The sequence below is a fragment of the Populus alba genome, chromosome 2 (genome assembly GCF_005239225.2).
Source record: "Populus alba chromosome 2, ASM523922v2, whole genome shotgun sequence".
Taxonomy (NCBI): domain Eukaryota; kingdom Viridiplantae; phylum Streptophyta; class Magnoliopsida; order Malpighiales; family Salicaceae; genus Populus; species Populus alba.
Window position 1 is genome coordinate 9,582,360 of NC_133285.1, and position 17,674 is coordinate 9,600,033.

General features: G+C 36.6%; 1 protein-coding gene across 2 annotated transcripts; it reads right to left on the minus strand.

Moving 5' to 3' along the window:
• Positions 1–1,175: 1,175 nt before the first annotated feature.
• LOC118063490 (uncharacterized) lies at positions 1,176–17,079 on the minus strand. Of its 2 annotated transcripts, none has more exons than XM_035077542.2 (16): positions 16,584–17,079; positions 13,442–16,147; positions 12,776–13,214; positions 11,979–12,207; positions 11,021–11,185; positions 10,306–10,578; positions 9,931–10,176; positions 8,061–8,453; positions 6,541–7,947; positions 6,341–6,397; positions 4,950–5,378; positions 3,514–3,737; positions 2,996–3,129; positions 2,355–2,606; positions 2,088–2,266; positions 1,176–1,978 (listed from the first exon to the last, which is right to left on the minus strand). In XM_035077542.2, the coding sequence occupies exons 1-16, from the start codon at positions 16,969–16,971 to the stop codon at positions 1,871–1,873; spliced, it is 7,629 nt and encodes a 2,542-aa protein (XP_034933433.1). In that variant the 5' UTR covers positions 16,972–17,079; the 3' UTR covers positions 1,176–1,870. The 2 variants fall into 2 exon arrangements, with proteins under 2 accessions (XP_034933433.1, XP_034933434.1); XM_035077543.2 differs by having other exon boundaries at positions 13,442–16,127; positions 16,584–16,749.
• Between the last annotated feature and the right edge of the window lie 595 nt (positions 17,080–17,674).

Sequence of the window (17,674 nt, forward strand, 5' to 3'; positions counted from 1 at the left end):
TCATAGTTCATCATTACAACTGCCATGAGCCTTGTGGCTACATAACAGAACATGTAATCCAAAACTAATATTAAATATAGTGACTAAATATTGTTTAGTTTAACAAAATAAAAACCATACTGATTAAATTAGATGCCCTAGAGAACATTCAAGTTTAGATTATAAGCATGCAAACATATATATCATGAAAAATTTAGTAGAAACCTAGCATGCATCCAAGGTATATATTCAAACTTGTAATTAATTTTAAACCAAAGTTCTAATAAGGATACTAGTAAATAAAATATATATGTTTAAATTAAAAATAAAATGGGTATTTGATTATTGAAACACTTTAAAATTGACAAGCTTTGTTATTGTTGATAATCAATTCTTTGTTTTTAATTTTTCATTGTTCTTCACTTGATGCAAAAAAACTTTCACAAGTCTCTTAAACTTTCAATAACATTATCTTGTTTTAGGTGTATTCCTAAACAAGGTCTAGAATTCAAAAAAATTATACTCAATATTTCTCTATAAAAATTGAACTTACACTCTAAAATATAAGGAAAAAAAATGAAGAACAAGTATTTATAAACACCAACAATAAAGAGAGAATAACTCAAGGAAAATATTAGATTCTATTTCACTTATCCAAAACACATGTTTATAAGACTTGAAAATCAAAATATTAATACTCCTAGTTCATGAATTATGAATATTCATAGTTCATATACTTCATGAAAAAATTAATGAATATTCATGGTTTATGAATTATTCATAATAATATTTATTCTCATCATATAATATATTTTAGGAACTAAAAGAAACTACTGATAAAACAAGAACTAAATAACAAATATTTTTTTATTATTTAAACTTAAACCAAGACTCATGAGTCAACATACTATTGTTCAATCATAAAGCAATTTTGAATTTAAAACTTTTGTTATTCTTAGAATAAATTTTCATTCACTTTTTAAAGCACGCTAATATCTCATTGTTAAAATACACATGTTAAATTACAAAAATATTAACTCCAAATATAAATAGACCTCACATATGTTTTATAAACCAATTCCAACATAACATCCATGTCTCCCTCTTTCCGATAATTGGAGCCTGTCCTTGCAACCTTAAAAAAAATTACATGCATATTTCGGACCAGAAAACACATGAAAAATGAAATCCTGAGATGACTGAAAATGTCGGTTGACTAATTGTCAGGAAGGGCTTTCATTACTTGCAATGTCAAGTATACATAGTATTTGTATCAGAAACAATAAAAAAAAAAAAAAGAAAAAAAAAAAGAAGAAACTACGAAGCAACTATGCTTCCACAAATTCAACAGGAAGCTCTGAATGTACAAATTTGTTCCCTTCTCATACATACACACATTTACACATGCATAAAGTTGATATCAAAATGTCATACCACGATAACCCAAACACTCTCTATAATTTGGATATTTCAGAAACGTCGTCCCAGCAGGGTTCAGAAAAAAACTTACAAGAGCATTGGTCAACGCCAGTGAAAATCGATTGACACCAATCCAAACATCAATACCAGTGGCCAGTCTGATTGGTTTAATTGATCCCTTTCTGACTTTCTGGACTTAGTAATGAGTTGAGTAGCTTCAAGTTAGCTTTCTGGGTTTCATTTCTATTCTGTTAGTCCAGACTGACTTTAATGAGACCGACAAAAATTGTTCATCAAGGATCAATTGACAAGAACGTTGCTCTCCAATGCAAATTAACTTGTGTGTTTACGTTGGATGAACATATAGCAGTCTGGTGGGAAACAACACCAAACTTCCACCAAGAATCAGTTCCATGAATTTCAAAGTTCTCTGGATTTCTTATCTTGCCAAGAACAGCTCCTAATCAGTAACTCATCCTGTCCTACATTGCGTATCTTTGAGCTGAACAAACTTTACAATGCCATCTCCACCACAGGAAAGAAAACCATGAGAAACAACTTGTATATCTGTCACTGCAGCCTGCAAAATCCAGATAAGGATCTATTTAGCAGAAGCACACTGACAAAGTCAATTCTACTTTTAAACAAAACCAAATCCTCTGATACAAAGCTCAATAGCAGCTAGTTACCCTGACAACTCCACCAAAACCCCGCGAGCTTGGTTGCAAAAAGGTGCGTCTTTCATGCAATTTTGGCCAATGGCAAACCAACTTGGCTGCTTTGGCGTCCCAAAGTTTAATGTCTCCATCCTTGCTTCCAGTCAAGAACAAACTGGTATGAGGGATTGTGGATATTTTGGTGACACTTCCTTCACTCAGATTATAAACTTAAAGTTAGATTCAAAAACCAAAAATCCATATGTAAGCTTATTTTTCATTAAAAAGAAGCTTCCATACCTAAATGAGCCTTTGGCATGTACCACAGCATCCCGTTTGGATTCTGCCCTCCCAATTGGCGACCAACTCCTGTCTGCATGTCAATATTAGAAGGGAGATTGCTGTTCATGTTGTGCCTTTTAGTCCTTCCAGTTGCTATGTACCGGAAGTCATGAAGTCCAACATCACCACTTTTACCACCAGTTACGATAAGAGGAGAAATAGAACCACTTCCAATGTCATTATCAAACACAGAAATGGAGCGGGCACCACCTTCACAAAGTCATGCACACACAGGGTTGGTACCAGTGTAGATGAAAGAATATCTGGTAACTAAATACACAGTGCATGAGATGCTTGAGATGATAAAATGAGTATGTTCTGTGTTTCATCAGTTATATTTCTTTTGGGAACCAGAAAACTAAATTTCAACTTGGATTCTTTGGTCATTGTACACCATGCATTCCTTGTCAATCTTACCAATTGGTTAAGTCAGCACCGACAAAGTATCTTAAGTGTGAGGATAAGTAATTGGCCAGCCACCTTAGCTTACAGTGGTCTGCTGCTTATTTTGTCTATGATCATGCAATGGAATGTAGAAGACATGGTAAAATCACGCATACAATCAGCATTAAGCAGTTACAAAATTAGAATAAGAAAACCTTCATGACAAACAATGGAAGCTCGTGAGGTTGTGGGTGGAGCCAATGTATCCCAGATAACCACATTAGCACCGTTAGAGCTATATCCAGTTGCAGCAATAACTGATCCACTGGAAGTAATGTATGTGACATCCCTGCAAAGGTAATATTATATTAATAACCATGTTGAAACATAGGTAGAACTTCTTTAGCATCAAAGAAGATTCATCATGTAAATTGGTCGAGTATCTTAACCAACCACAGATGCACTGGAAACAAACACTGGTTAAAAGGTTAACACTTAGTGGGCATTCTTCAGTCTTCCTATACTGCTACAGAAGAAATAAAACAAAGGACATTCCCATAAGAGGAAACTTCCTGCAAGAGTTAGAGGAAGTTTCTTTCATTGTTTTGGAGAATTAAGGGATCTTTTTGATCAAGTGCATTTGGAATCTGTTCCTTGGACTACTTCAACAGTTCCCAGAAACCCAGTAAGGGATCAGTGTAGCCTTGCAAAGTAGAAAGAATGGTATACATACGATGCATGGCCGTTCAAGCAGAGACACGATTCTGTCGGATGGATGTTGCTCCTTCCTCCAACCTCCAGCTGCCATGTGCAGACAGTTCCATCTGATGCAGCAGTAGCAAATCTATGTCCGTAGTGATCAAACTGCACAGCTGATATTGATGCAAGAGCATATGGTGGGGGAACATTTGCAGCAGGGAGCACCCCATAAGTTGCAGTAGCTTTTTCCTTACCGAACTGCAAAGTATTGTGTTGCACATTACCAATGGGTACCATACAGTGACAGCATGTAAGACAAAAAAAATTCACCAAAAGCTTCTCTGAGTGGGAAAAAAAATCAAATCTTCAATGACTCTCCATCTGAAGAGCCTTTTGTGACTTTCTCCTCAGCACTGATTCGGTGCTTTAAGTAGTGCATGATGTATAATTAAGTGATCATTTAAAAACAACAGTGGCAGTTGGGGAAAATAAGAGACAACAGCTCCGCCATATGATTTTTATTTCAATTGTATCATCACAGTCCCTTTTTTTTAAAAAAAAAAAGACTTGTCCATAATTTGCGAGAAACTTAACGATATAAGCAAGAAGATCAGAAATGCCTCACAAGACAAAAGCAAGTCTTATCCCCTTTCATTTTTTTTCCTAGTCTTTGATTGTATTTGATGCATAGCTGATATCAACAATACCATTTATCAGTGCAAGCCAAGAAAAAACACAAAAATCCCTGTAATAATACTATGTGGTGGAAATAAATGCTGACCTGCATAATTTACAAAAGACAGACATTTGAAGAAAGTAGAAACAAAAAGAGGAAAAAGCTTTACATGAAAATAAATTGTGTAGAAAAATCTTATAAAATGAAGAGGGATGTGATTTATGGTGCTATTATTAGCCATAAGTGGTATGATTTCATATAATGACATCATTGCATTAAATGCTATCTCTATTTGTAAAATTTTTCCATATGGTTTTTTTGTTTGCAAGATTTATTCAAAAGGAAAATTCCTGAAAGGGAAAGAACAGTGCAACAGATGCAATTGTCATTAGAAGTGTTACACGCATGCATAACATAGGATTTATCAACAATTGATTATTAAAGATATCCAGCAGTTTGTAGGAATTCTATTATTCAGTAGTCAGCAGCTTATTAGAAATCTTGTTCCATACTGCTATTTCCGATCATGGTTGGTTCACCCATTTAATGACTAGCCCTAGTTGTTCAAGGTCTTCAACTGTTAATTAGCACTTCGTGTTCCTGTTTTCTATTTGGTTTTGTGCCTTTTAGCACCATCATTAGCCATGCCAGACAGGCTATTAATATTATAATTAATTAATTAAAAAAAAATTGTTTCACAAAGATTCTACTTGTGTTCTTTTCTTCATAACTTGGGTTTTGTCAGGGGGGCATGATAGAAGTAACATCCATATTTCTTGATCATATTTCCATACCTCCCATAAATAAATATGTGTATTGCTGGAACCAGCCAAAAAGAAAGGCCTTGAGGGGTGACTGGAGAAAGCTCTTGTACTTGTATTTTCCACAGTAGCTAGTGGATCAACAAACTCCTCAAAATCCTCTTGAACCTCCCAACCCAAGCCTGAGGCACCAATACCAGCATAACCTGGAACGCCAAATGCTCCATTGCCTGTCAAATTTCTCCTTTGTCTTGCTAAAGCACCCACACCAATAGTTGCCCCACCCAACCCAAGGTGTGCCCCTTTCTTGCTCCCAAGACCAACACCAGGAGAGATGCATGTAGGAATTGGGGTTGATTCAGCACCCGCCCAGCCATTTGGTGGCCAATCAGCATCTGACCATATGTACTCTGATTGATCTCCAAAAGGTATCCCATCTTCCCAAGAAAAAAAAACTATGCCCTGAAATAGGTACAATTCAACATTAGATATTGACTGTATATTGGAGACAAAAATATGTAGAAGAACAAAACAAACAGAAAAGGAAAAGGAGAGAAGCAACTTCCAACACACACTGTGACAGCGATCCCAATAAAATTTTCCTTTCCACTTTATTGCTGCTTATATCAAGCTCATGGAAAGAATCTACTTGGAAAGAATCTCATTAGATATTGACTGGAAGAATTAGTTTTTGTGTTTTTTTTTTGGAACAAAACAAAATTAGTCACTGTCATACATCTTTTTTAAAGTCCACCTCTGATTCTTCAATATTCCACATGAATCTTCAACACTGTCATGAGAATTTCAGCAATAGACACTCATATTCTGTATCAGATGATTATTTCAGTAAGTATTTACTAACTAAATAAAGACTAAAAATTGAGGAAGTCGGTTGGGTGAAAAAAGGAAGATAAAAAACCTAAAGAGAGGCATCTGTATAATGAAAGGTTAAGATAACACATATCATTTTCATACAATTTTGGTCTTACTTAGACATCACAGCGACATATAAACATACACATCCTTCAATAGTCAAACTAAATTATCACATCTTGTAATCACAATGTCATCCAATGCAAAATTAATGCAATCATATCCAATGCAAATATATCATTTGCATACTTGCAATGTCCTTGATGGCCAAAACTAGAGGATGTAAACTGATCTCGAAGTCCTAGTTGCTATTCTAAGAATCTTCAGGCACAGAAGATGACAGATGTTAGAGACCACCAATTGTGATTCCCCTTGACAATAGCTTGGCATGATGTGCATGGGATGGGACTAAACGTGACCATGCATCATTAGTGTGGTCAAACAACCTCAGATACTTCTTAGATATTAAAACTCTCTCTTCCAAGGGGTGGGGACACCCATAAAATTTAATCCTTCAGAACAAAAGAAGTAATATGTGTGCAAAAACTAACCTTACGGTTGCTGGCCAGAGCAGCTTGCCTTTCATCAACAGAGTTGATACACAGTGCCTGTGCAGAATTGAATAGATAACCATCAAACATAATGGAAACTCAAGAGATATTATTCACTTTTCAAACTAACTGACTAATGGCACCGAATTAATGCCAGAGCCTTGGATTATGGTTAGGATAAAAGATGTAATAAAAATTACCTCCAAAAGCTCTCCATCTCTCTTATGTACTACTTTAGCATTTTGAAAATGAGACACCTCCTTCGTCATAACTGCATCCTTCTGCCAGGAACTTAGAAAAGCACGGCCATTCCTGAAAAGACCAATAGAAGGCGATCCAATTTCATCGCCAGAAGGGTGATTGCCAAGATTTAATTCATGTTCATAAGTATCCTCAGTTTCAAGCTCTCCAGTGAGGCTCATGTATTCATCACTCCATCCTTCATATGATTTATGATTGAAAAACAGCGATAAATTTATTTCTTCTTGCACAAAACCTTCAGATACCATGCGAGGGTCGGCACAGGCATCCCACAACACATCAAAAGATGATAATTCATCTTTGCTATTCATCATGTCTGCACTGACATCCTGATAGAGAGCTTTGGCTTGAGAAAGACTGGATTCTTTCATCCATGCTAGAGTTGGTATTTGTAATCTATTCTCTACTTCCTGCTGCAGGAATAACCCAAGTAGTTTTAAATGATAAGATGAAACATGTACAAGCGTGGTCCTTAGTAACTTAGCCAATATCAATGAGCAAAACCCAATTTCTTCCTTTCTGCTGATGCTATCAGATCCAAAAATTGTCAAACTAGATGCCAAGGAAGAAACATTGCCATGTGAAACCCCAGAAAAGCAACCATCTTCAAGCTTAATGGACAGCAAATGTAATTGATGTTTCATGAATCTAGACATGTGCATCCACAAACAAGCCCCTACGACGTGCCATTTTTCATCTTCTGAAAATGAGAGCATTGTTTGTCCATCTTGTTCATGTGATGAACATTTTACAACCTCATGTCCTGATCCTGCATCATCAATTGACAAACTGAATGGCAACTCTGCAATGTGGTGGAGTATGCTCTTGAGATTCCCAATATCAACTTCATAAGGAGTGTGCCCACTAGTCAAGGTTATCAAGAGGGGTTGTACCATCAACAATAGACCTTTTGATTTTCGCCGAAGCCATGCAGATGCAAAATATATATAATACTCAAATAAATCAAGAATAACAAGGGATCTTGAGACATCTTCTGAGCTGGAAAAAATCCTCATAGCAGCTCTTAAACTCCACAATCTCTGCATGATACCCTGAAAATAAAACCCATGCACGTCTGACCACATGGATTTAACTTCGACAGACATAGTTCCTTCAATATAAAACGGTTTAGGTTGAAAGCATGTTATGCTGCACGAAGTAATAAATCTTGAAAGTAACAGGGAAGCATCTTCCATAAATTTCAAACAAGGCTTATGCAGAAGTGGATATAAGATGAAACTTTCAACACCATCGCTCTTATCTTGTGTACGGTTTCGAGAAGCGTAGTTAACTATGAGATCATGCCCAATAAATGGCAATCCATTACTGCATGACCAAACTAAAATCTGTAAAGCAGAGTTAAAACAAAATTAATCACCATGGGACAGAAAAGGCAAGGGGAGAATAAGTCAAATGACTTGATGATAAGGTACGAGTATTAGAACTGCAAGCTACATACCATTTTGATCACGCAGGAAGGAACCACCAAAAACTTCTGCTCAAACATTAAAAGTCCTGTGTATAATTTTTCTCGAAATTCTTCTAATAATTTCTCATGTTGGTGAATTTCACAATCCTTGGAGGATGTACCAGGTTGAATGGATCCTACTATAGTGTTAAGCCAACTAGGATGCTCACTCATCAATTTTGAAAAATACTGAAGAGCCAAATCTAATTTACCATGGGACTGCAGACATAAAGCCACATCACCTGACAGCCAGTTACAGGATTCACTAGCAAATGGATTCAAAATGCCATGTAAAATTTGAGACTGATCAACATCTGATACGCTTCCTGGATCAATACCCCCAAGAATGTTCAAAGAAGATTGAAGGCACTCCAAAGCTTCAAGCTGATATTAAATGATATTCGTCAAATTACAATTAGAAGTACAAGAAAATAAATTCACAAGTGCACACACACAAATAATAATAATCATGACAAGCAAAAGAATACTCAAGTACATGCAAAAACATCATGGAGCAGGCAAAAGGCTCTCCAAAGCTTCAATCTTACAATCAGGAATAAAAATTGTAAAATCAATCAAACACATCACTACACGGATGCATGCAACAAGCTACAACAAAGTACTGAATTGTTCAGACAGTAGGTTGATGTTGTTAAACTTGTACCAACTTCAAATAATGTAGAGTAGCTTAGGACAGTCTAAATGGACTTCCTAGTTCTAAATTCCCTTGCAAAAAGCTAAGGATTGTTTGGTGCATCTACTACACTATGTTTTGAAGGAATGAAAAGGTGGGGTTAAAACTCCCAACCCTTGTTTGGCTCTCACTTCTAATAGAGGGAAGGGTAGAGTTTTGGAGGGTTTCACACCCTTTAGATAAAAACTCTTAACCTTCAATGTCTAAGGTTTAGAGGGGTTAAAATTATTGAATGACAAAAGCATCCTTAATTTAAAATTAAAACATTGCTTCTACCATCAAGCTTTTATTGTGACTTCACCTTTAACAACCTTTTGTTTTCCTTTAGATGGGATTTGCAAAGTTGATGACTTAAAGGTTTAGAGTTTAAGAAGAAAGGCTCTAGCATTTGTATATTCAATGGACACTTGAATAAGTGAGGTTAAAGGGTAAAAACATATTATAGCTGGAAATATGAGAATACAGCAGGGTTGCTAAAATTTCCTGGCAGCAACAAATTATCAATGGTTGGATTTGATTGGAATAATCAACAGGTAGGACTGAGAAAATAATTTGGTGGGTTTTGCAGCAGTTAGGTAATGGGGTAAGAATTCAAGTTGAATAACAAGAAAAGAATGGAACTAGCATGCTTGCATGGGCTCTATGAACAGAAACAGCAGTTCTTGCAAAACAGGAGAGAGAAAAAAAAAGTAGAAAGAAAAATACGTGAGCAAGAATCTGTGGAGAGATGAAAAGATAAATAGAAGAGAATGACACCTGCCTTCAGATACAGAGCCAAGATCAAATAGGCATTAGTAGCGACTATAGACTTTTTGTCCTACTAGAATTTTATATCCTAATACAACGAACCAAAAGAGAACATTCTTAAGACTATGAAATTCACATAGGACCTCAGACATAATTAAATTATTATCAACCATAAAAAATAGGAAGTCATTGCAAAAAATATGATTCTAAGCCCCAGCATCCCAAAGACTCGCACAACTGGTAAAATAGAAACCATGAATTCATCAAGTAAAATACTTTTTCATGCCTGCATGGGAAGTGATAGGAGGGGCCCTACATTGAAAGTAAAATGGCAAAACACACTAGCAGTTATAGAAAAATCAAATATTTATACATTAAAGACTCGGCAGTCTATCAAATATGGCATAAAAGTGAACTTACAGGAAGTCCACATCTGTTGAAGGCAGTAGCTGCCATAATCGTGGCCCACCTGCGAAGAATTGCAGCATTTTGCTCCCCGACAGCATTCCTCATGCTATTTTTGGATGCTAGTGAAAGACAATGTAGACCAATATGGGGATCCATGAAAGCAGCATTATTTGACGAAAGAGCAGACTTGTCAGTCATGGAACTTGCTTCGAGACCAAGCATGCTCAGAAAAGACTGAGAATAATTGCCCAATTCCCACTGCAAACAAATTACAAAATCAAAAAACTGGGCACATGCCATGCTTGCACCTGTATAGAAGTCTCTAAAGTCTAAAGAGGCCAAAAAAAAATAATGAAAAGACAAGGATGATATTCACAATCCAGAGACCTCTAGCAGGCTTGTAAGCCAGTAGTCGCCTCTCTCACTTGCAGATGGAAGTATAAACTTTGTAATTAAATGATGTTCCAATGGTCCACCACGACCCTCAATAAGCCGACATATTACCAAGGCAAGCTGTTCATCTCCAAAATTCTTTGCGCATATGGTGATAGCGGAATAAGTGTCACCTCCTAGCAGAAAGAAAGCAATGGCCAACTCCAGCTTATGTCTTCCCATTAAGACATACGCATTTTTCAAAGCAGCTGCTTTATTTTTTTCCTCCTGTAACAATGATAAAAGGGCATAAAAAGACAGCTGATATTATTTCCCCTCTTTTCATGTAGGCATGTTGCATTCCAATAATACAAGTTTATGACAACTAAAAAAAAAGAGAGTAAAAACATGAAACTTCCTAAACAAAAGAAAAAAACTTTAGCTGACAGAATATATCTGAGCATTTATGTGGAGTAATTATGCATCTATACAACATGTTTATTTGGGAAATGTAACTGAATGTCCATCTAAATGGTCGAGCAATGGCAAGAAAGAAGATGTTGCATGCTAGAGGCATAAATGAGAGCCTCTTTGAGATATTTTCTCTGGCTTTTCACAATCTTTTTTTTTTCTTTTTGTTGAACTGGAGAGAACCTCTGGCCTCACAATCTCTTCTGAACTATCTCAGCAACTAAGTCACAAATTGAGGAATCCATGACTTGGCACATACCTGAAAATTGCGAGAGAGAAATGCAACCAAGGGTTTATCCTTTTCATCTTTGCTGATTTTAAAAAGACCAGACAATACTGGAAGTCTATTCAACACAATGTACAAAAGGGCAGAATCTTTGGGATCTTTCTTTCTCAGATATTGTGATCTTGCTAATTTCTCCATCTGCAGTAAAATAACCAGACTCGGTAACAAGAAACGTATACAAAAAGAGGTGTGCAGACATAGACACGAGCACATAGCCAGAGATGAGGTTGGAAAAACTAATTTAATAATGTAATTATTAGAAAACCACATAACAGAGCTGGAAAAAATTCAGTTTGAATACAATGATCAAAATGTTTAGGAGTTGTTGATTATTCGCTATCAATACAATCATCAATTGCAACAATATCTGTTCATCAGCATAGTCCTCAAATGTACTTTTGAAGAATATGTGGCTCATCAACACATGAAATCCCTGACACAACATCAGTTGCTACACAGATTGACAAATTGCATGAAAGAAAAAACATCAACCACAGTGAATTAATCATCAACAGCGCAAATAGATCTACTGCAAATGCTTTCTGAATTAGAAATCCTATTGCAAGCAGACTGATTTCAAATTTGCATCAAAGTCAATCGTACACCTTGCAAATCTTGGCCTGGACAGCCTTCATAGGAACTACCATTCCTCATGTCAGGAAGCTGGTCCATCCGTTGGTAAAAAGTCAGCATTTCTGGTGTTTCAGCTACTTGTTACTCAACTGCTAACAGTTTCGCTAATTGACATGAAATTTCAATGGCACACATGCTCAAGTACAACTAATGCCAATTGGTATAACCAATACTATGACCCAAATTATGTTGCATAAAAATATGGGGCAGAACTTTCTCTTACAGAGTTACAGTTGAAAGGCAAGAGAAGCTTCTTTCATAATATAGAGAATAAAGAAACAATATCCAAAAGCATTACCCTTGCACGCAGTTGTGCAACATTGGTGAACCAGAATCCAACCCCAAGAGTTTGCATTTCTTTCCATGAAGGTTCATTAGGAAGAAAAGAACTCAATAAATTTTCTTGACAGTCAGAATGGAAGGCCCAGCTCATCAGCCTAGAGTCACCAACCAACTCTTCCATGGAAGGAGATCTACCAAAGCTTCGAAAAAAATGTAACTGCTGAAACTTTAACGAGACCCAGAACCTAGAAAGCAACAAGCAAATAAAATCAGTACTTACAGGCACTCAGGAGAGAATCGGATGATTCAGTATTGCACTAATAAAAACAAACATGGAACAGGCACCATAAGTGAAAGATCAATCTCAGAAATTTAATTCTGTCATAAACATACCATCTTCTATTTTTTGGCTGATCAGGTTCCATATGTTATTTCAAGTAATTTCAATTGTATAGTAAACAGTACACTATCAGTAGTATTTCACACCAACCATGTATCTTGATCTGGCCAGATATATAAAATTTCTGACCAAAATTTTTATTCTCTTACATTCCAAGCATTGCTATCTTACTGTTCATACAAAAGTTCAAATGCATTATTCCAAAGCATTTCCTTCCCTAATGGATCAACCACCATTATGCTATATCCCTTCATGATATTCAAACATTAATACAAATCTTGCTAGACAAGATTCAAACCCAGATGTGGAGCAACCATACCTTTACTAAAATGGGCATGATAAACAATCATTAGATACATATATCTCAGAGGAAATATTGTATAAACTAGGCAATCAACAAAACTTAGAAATACCTTCGCCCAGGTTCATCGAGATTTGCATAGGCACAAGCAGAGTGCTGAACATCACTGAGAAGATCTATAATTGCAAGCATTTCTGACTTCTCTAAATTGGTTAGAGACTCAAAATCATACTTCTCTAGAGTTTCAGCAAAAGCACTAAGTTCAGATTTCGTTGAAGATGCAGCAAACATATTATTAGAAGCATCAGAGGTGAAATTATAGGCAAAAAACTGTGAGGATGAAGTTGGCAATCTTGCATCAGCACTCCACTGAAATCCCTTATTAGTTGAACCAGAATCTTTCAGGAGAAATCCCTCAAAATAATTTGACAAAAGGATCTGTGGAACAATTTTGCTATGATCTGCAGAGTTGTATATCTTCTCAGCAGCACAACCAGAAGAAAGATATTCAACAAGATGCCTCACAGATACATATGCACGTTTCCAGTTTCCTAAACACATCAGAGATTACTTGTATTAAGTGGCAGGTCATCAGCCTAAATGAAGTAAAAGAAGCCAGCTTAGAGTCTCGCACAGCTTTCCAAAAACAAGTTAATTAAAAAGGTGATCATCACTGCAATTTGAATAATTCATGCAAAACCTCAGTGGCTCATTCAAATTTCTGAATTATAAGAATTCAAAATGGATTGTGATGATTTAAATCACTATCCTTAAGTACCTGAATATATGTTCATAATAAGTGCCTCAGGGTGATAAACAGCTAAAGTTCCCGTTAACTTCTCTGCTACTTCTACCAGACTCCAAAACCCTCGCACAGCATTTGAATGATGTTTGAGTTGAGCCATGGCTACAAACAAACTGCTTGTAGAGCAATCATTTTTTGCATCAAGTTTGTCATGAATTGGGGATTTGTATCCTCTACTAATACCTTCAATTAATGTTTCTTTGAGATCAATTTCACCATCTGTGAATATGCAAGAGAGGATTTCCTTGTCTTTTCCACCTTTATAACCTTCCCTTATAACATTTGGAGGATATTTGCCCCATTGCTTATCACCTTCAAGAAATAACCACTGACTTAGTAGACTAATGTAGCTATCATGGACAATAATAGCTGTCGCATTGGGCCCCCAAAGGAAGTCACGGATAGCAGGGAAAGTATGAGAAACTGCAATGCAAGACCAGCTGTTGACATTCAAAGATTGAGGGCTCAACAAAGTCTGTCCACCATGATGCTTTTGTGCATATACCTGCAACTCATTATGCATGCAAATCCCAAGAAAAAACTGACCATTGCCTAATGTTAACCAGTTTAAAGAAATGACATCTCTTCCAACAGCTAACCTATCTTCTAATATAAAACTCCCAGCCCCTATAACGTGTACAGCTTCCCATACATGAAGAATGCTGGTATCATCTAAATGACTACCTGCAGAAATGGTTGCAATCTTCCGACCACAAGCAGTCAAACATATAGCACTTACCGGGCCTTGATGTGCAACAAACTTACCCACAAGCTCCCACGGTATTTGAGGAGTTGACTGTTTAGAAGAGTTACTTCTCCACAGTTTCAAACTACCATCAGAGCAGCCTGTTGCCATGACATATGCAGGAACACCAGAGCTTAGATCTTTATTGGAACCTAAGCTTTCTGGCATGGAAATGAAATCTCCTGGGCACACAACAGAAAAACTTGTAATCTGGTCGTGACAGTATGGCTCTGGTAAATGTGATGAGCATGGATCGACACCAACACAATATCTTCTATCAGCAAAAGTATTTTCAAAATTCAGTACAGGAGTATTTTTATCGTCAAACTTACAGTCACAACATCTTCCTGATAAGTCAAAAGAATGTAAAGTAACTTCCCATGAAATTGGTTGAAAACCCTTCAACCATATCGCTAAGAGCAAAAATCTATTGTATCTGAATGTCTTGTTGCAAGAAGAGGGTAGGGGAACTGCAAAGATATTAGTGGGACCATCCTCAAATGGACCATGACCAGTTAGAGGTATAGTGCCTATGTAGTGGCATATTATGTCTTCTTTGCAAATTTGAGAAATCTTAACTATAAAGCAATCAATTCCACCAGCATGTCCCACTAGAAGAACATGGTCTTCGCCCAATGTTGAAGGTGCCCACCTCAAGCTTGTATATTTAGAGCAAGAGTCGTAAGTTGCAAGTTTTCCAGAAAGTTTCCATCCAGGTATCAGTTTTGCGGGACCCAAACTGCAGTTTGAAATGGTAGAAACTATCCAAAATAGAAGCAGTCCATCAGAATCCAGAGAAACAGCCAGTTCCACTTCATAAATATGAGGGTGCATTGCAACCTGTAGTATTTTTCCTGTATGACCTCCATTTAAAACACCACCAGATGAACATGATGAGTATTTATTTATCTTGGATTTATTAAAAGATTCATCCTCTATATCACTAGGTGTTTGGCAATAAAACAAAGACCTGACCAAGAAATTACAAGGTGAAAAATGCATCAAACTGCATATATTTGGCGGGCCAGACAAGCAGTTCCTCAAGATAACAACCTTATCCAGAAGTAACCAGGCATTGAAATTTGCAAAACCAGCACCATGAAGATGTCCTGCTTCAAGGTCCTCTAGTTCCTGTGTCTTCCATAGTGTAACACGAGGAAACCTTATGGGAGAGATATCGTCAAGACAGTGGATGGCCCAAAAAGTAATTCCTCTGCCTGGACCAAACCCAATTAACCACTCACATCTGCCAACTCTGTCGTGCCCATTGCCTTCTACTGAAAATGTCTGGCTAATACCTTCTCCAATTCTATATATACCCCCAATTTCTGTTGCCCAACTGAAAAATACATCCATACCCAGAGTTCCCTTCAAGACCTGGTTTATCTCAATTACAGCAGCAATGCAAAATGACTTTCTCACTGTTTTGTGATCATGATTGTCCTTGCCTGACTTTCTTACCTTTCCACTGTCTACCTCAGTCCATAGCCTTAGTGTTCCATCTAAGCAGCATGTTAGTAGAAAATGTCTACGCAAATCTTTCTTATCTTGCTGTGCCTGTCTTCCTGTTGATGGCCTCCACTGAATCTTTGAGACAGGCTGAGGGTGATGCAACTCAGTTTTCACATACTCAGATGTTCCATTACCATAACATACTAGCACACAATTGCTAGTCTGGTCAGATCCTTTAACATCTACTTTACTCGGATAAGCTGCAGTAGCTGAAGGTCCCTCAATTGACCAAGTGGCGGAAACCAGATTTTGAGGCTGGTCTCTTTTAAACTTCCAAGCTATTTCCCAAGACATGTTCCTCCTCCTCCACAAAACCACGTCAATTCCACCGGAAACTATCCCATCCCCCGAACCTGTCCATGTGATTGCTCCCACCTTTGTAGATTGTACAAGCATTACATTCTGACTCCAACAAAAAGAACCTGAATATGAGTAAGAGATTTTAATTCATATTTACAACATCGGTATGGGCAAAAGATTTTAATTCATATTTACCACATCAAATAATTAAAAGTTGCAGACACAATCCATTCTCTGAAAGCAATTACAGAGTTCAATGATATTAGTAAAATTAAAAACCATATTGATTACGCAATCAAATCATTTTTCCCATCTTTCTCTCAGAAAAGACAACAAATCAGTTTAATTAAACCTCTAAATTCATCTGCCAGCATTTATCTCAAGTTCTCCAGTAATATCGATCGGAAGTATAGTCTAATCAAATTATAATCGAAACTTTTCTGTCTACATTGCGCAAAATGCACACAATTCAAACTTCCGATTACAGTTCATTTCATTCCTTTTGCTCCATTTTCTCAGCAACCAAACGGAATATCAAATTTCAACTTCGCAACTTACCTTTGGAGCTCGCTGAATCATGCGAGAACACGGATATACAGTTATCTGACGCGGCCGCAAGCTCACCAATAGACGGAGTCACCGGAGACCAGGAAACGGATTTGACAGGGGAAGAATCGTCGCCGGAGAGCTCGAAGACTTGCTGAAGAATGGGACCGATAGCGGCTTCTTCGGGAGAGAGTGGAGAGGGTAAGTGAGAGATCACTAATAGAGAGGAGGCCCCATATGCAACCCATGAGTAACCGGAAAAGTCAGGTAACCAGTCGATGGTGGAAGCGGAGCGGGTCGGGGCGGGTGGAATGATGTCGGATCTTAAGAGAGAGAGAGGGAGGTGGTCGGTGGGGTTAATTGAGGCTCGAGTAGGAGAGGCAGTGCTTGTTTCGGGCATTTTGGTTTCGCCTGTGATGCGAGGAGAGAGTTAGTGAGAGACAGACGTGACGGATCTGTGTATATAATCGCGGGTTCGATAGTAACCGTTTGTCTTCGAGAAGGAAGAATTATAAGGTATAAACGAGTCCTTATACTGTATTAGTTAGTAGTTTTAATAATTGATTTTTCAAAGTATAAATTTAAAACGACGGTACCCTTTAAAAAAAAAAAAAAATATCAGCTAATCTTGAAGGTGTAGTTTATTTAAATTCTAGATTCATTTTCTAAAAATTATTATTTTAAATCTCATAAATCTTAGGAATACATTAAAAACTTATATAATTATTAATTTTAATAGATGTATGATTAGTCAAGGTGTACATTAAATGATCAAAATAATTAAATTAATAAAAAAATATAAAATTAATCAAATATCGTGCACATTTTAATTTAGTGATTATCTTTATAGTGGCAGTATTATATTGGAAAAGAATTATTTTAAATTAATATTTTGATATTATTTTGATATATTGATATTAAAAATAAATTTTAAAAAATAAAAAATATATATAATTTTTATAATTTTTAAATAAAAAACCACTTTAAAAAATTACTATTCCTTGCAATATCAAACAAACAATAACATTCAAATAAGATGACAAGAGGTTGTTAACTTCAAGCCATCAACAAGTTGCTTAAGCTTTATTTATTAAGAATAATGA

Coding starts and splice junctions, on each gene's coding strand:
- LOC118063490 (XM_035077542.2), bottom strand. CDS start 16,971: ATGCCCGAAACAAGCACTGCCTCTCCTACTCGAGCCTCAATTAACCCC. Junction 11,186..11,978: donor TTGCACAACTGCGTGCAAGG/GTAATGCTTTTG, acceptor ATTTTACTGCAG/ATGGAGAAATTAGCAAGATC. Junction 10,177..10,305: donor GGCTTACAAGCCTGCTAGAG/GTCTCTGGATTG, acceptor ATTTGTTTGCAG/TGGGAATTGGGCAATTATTC.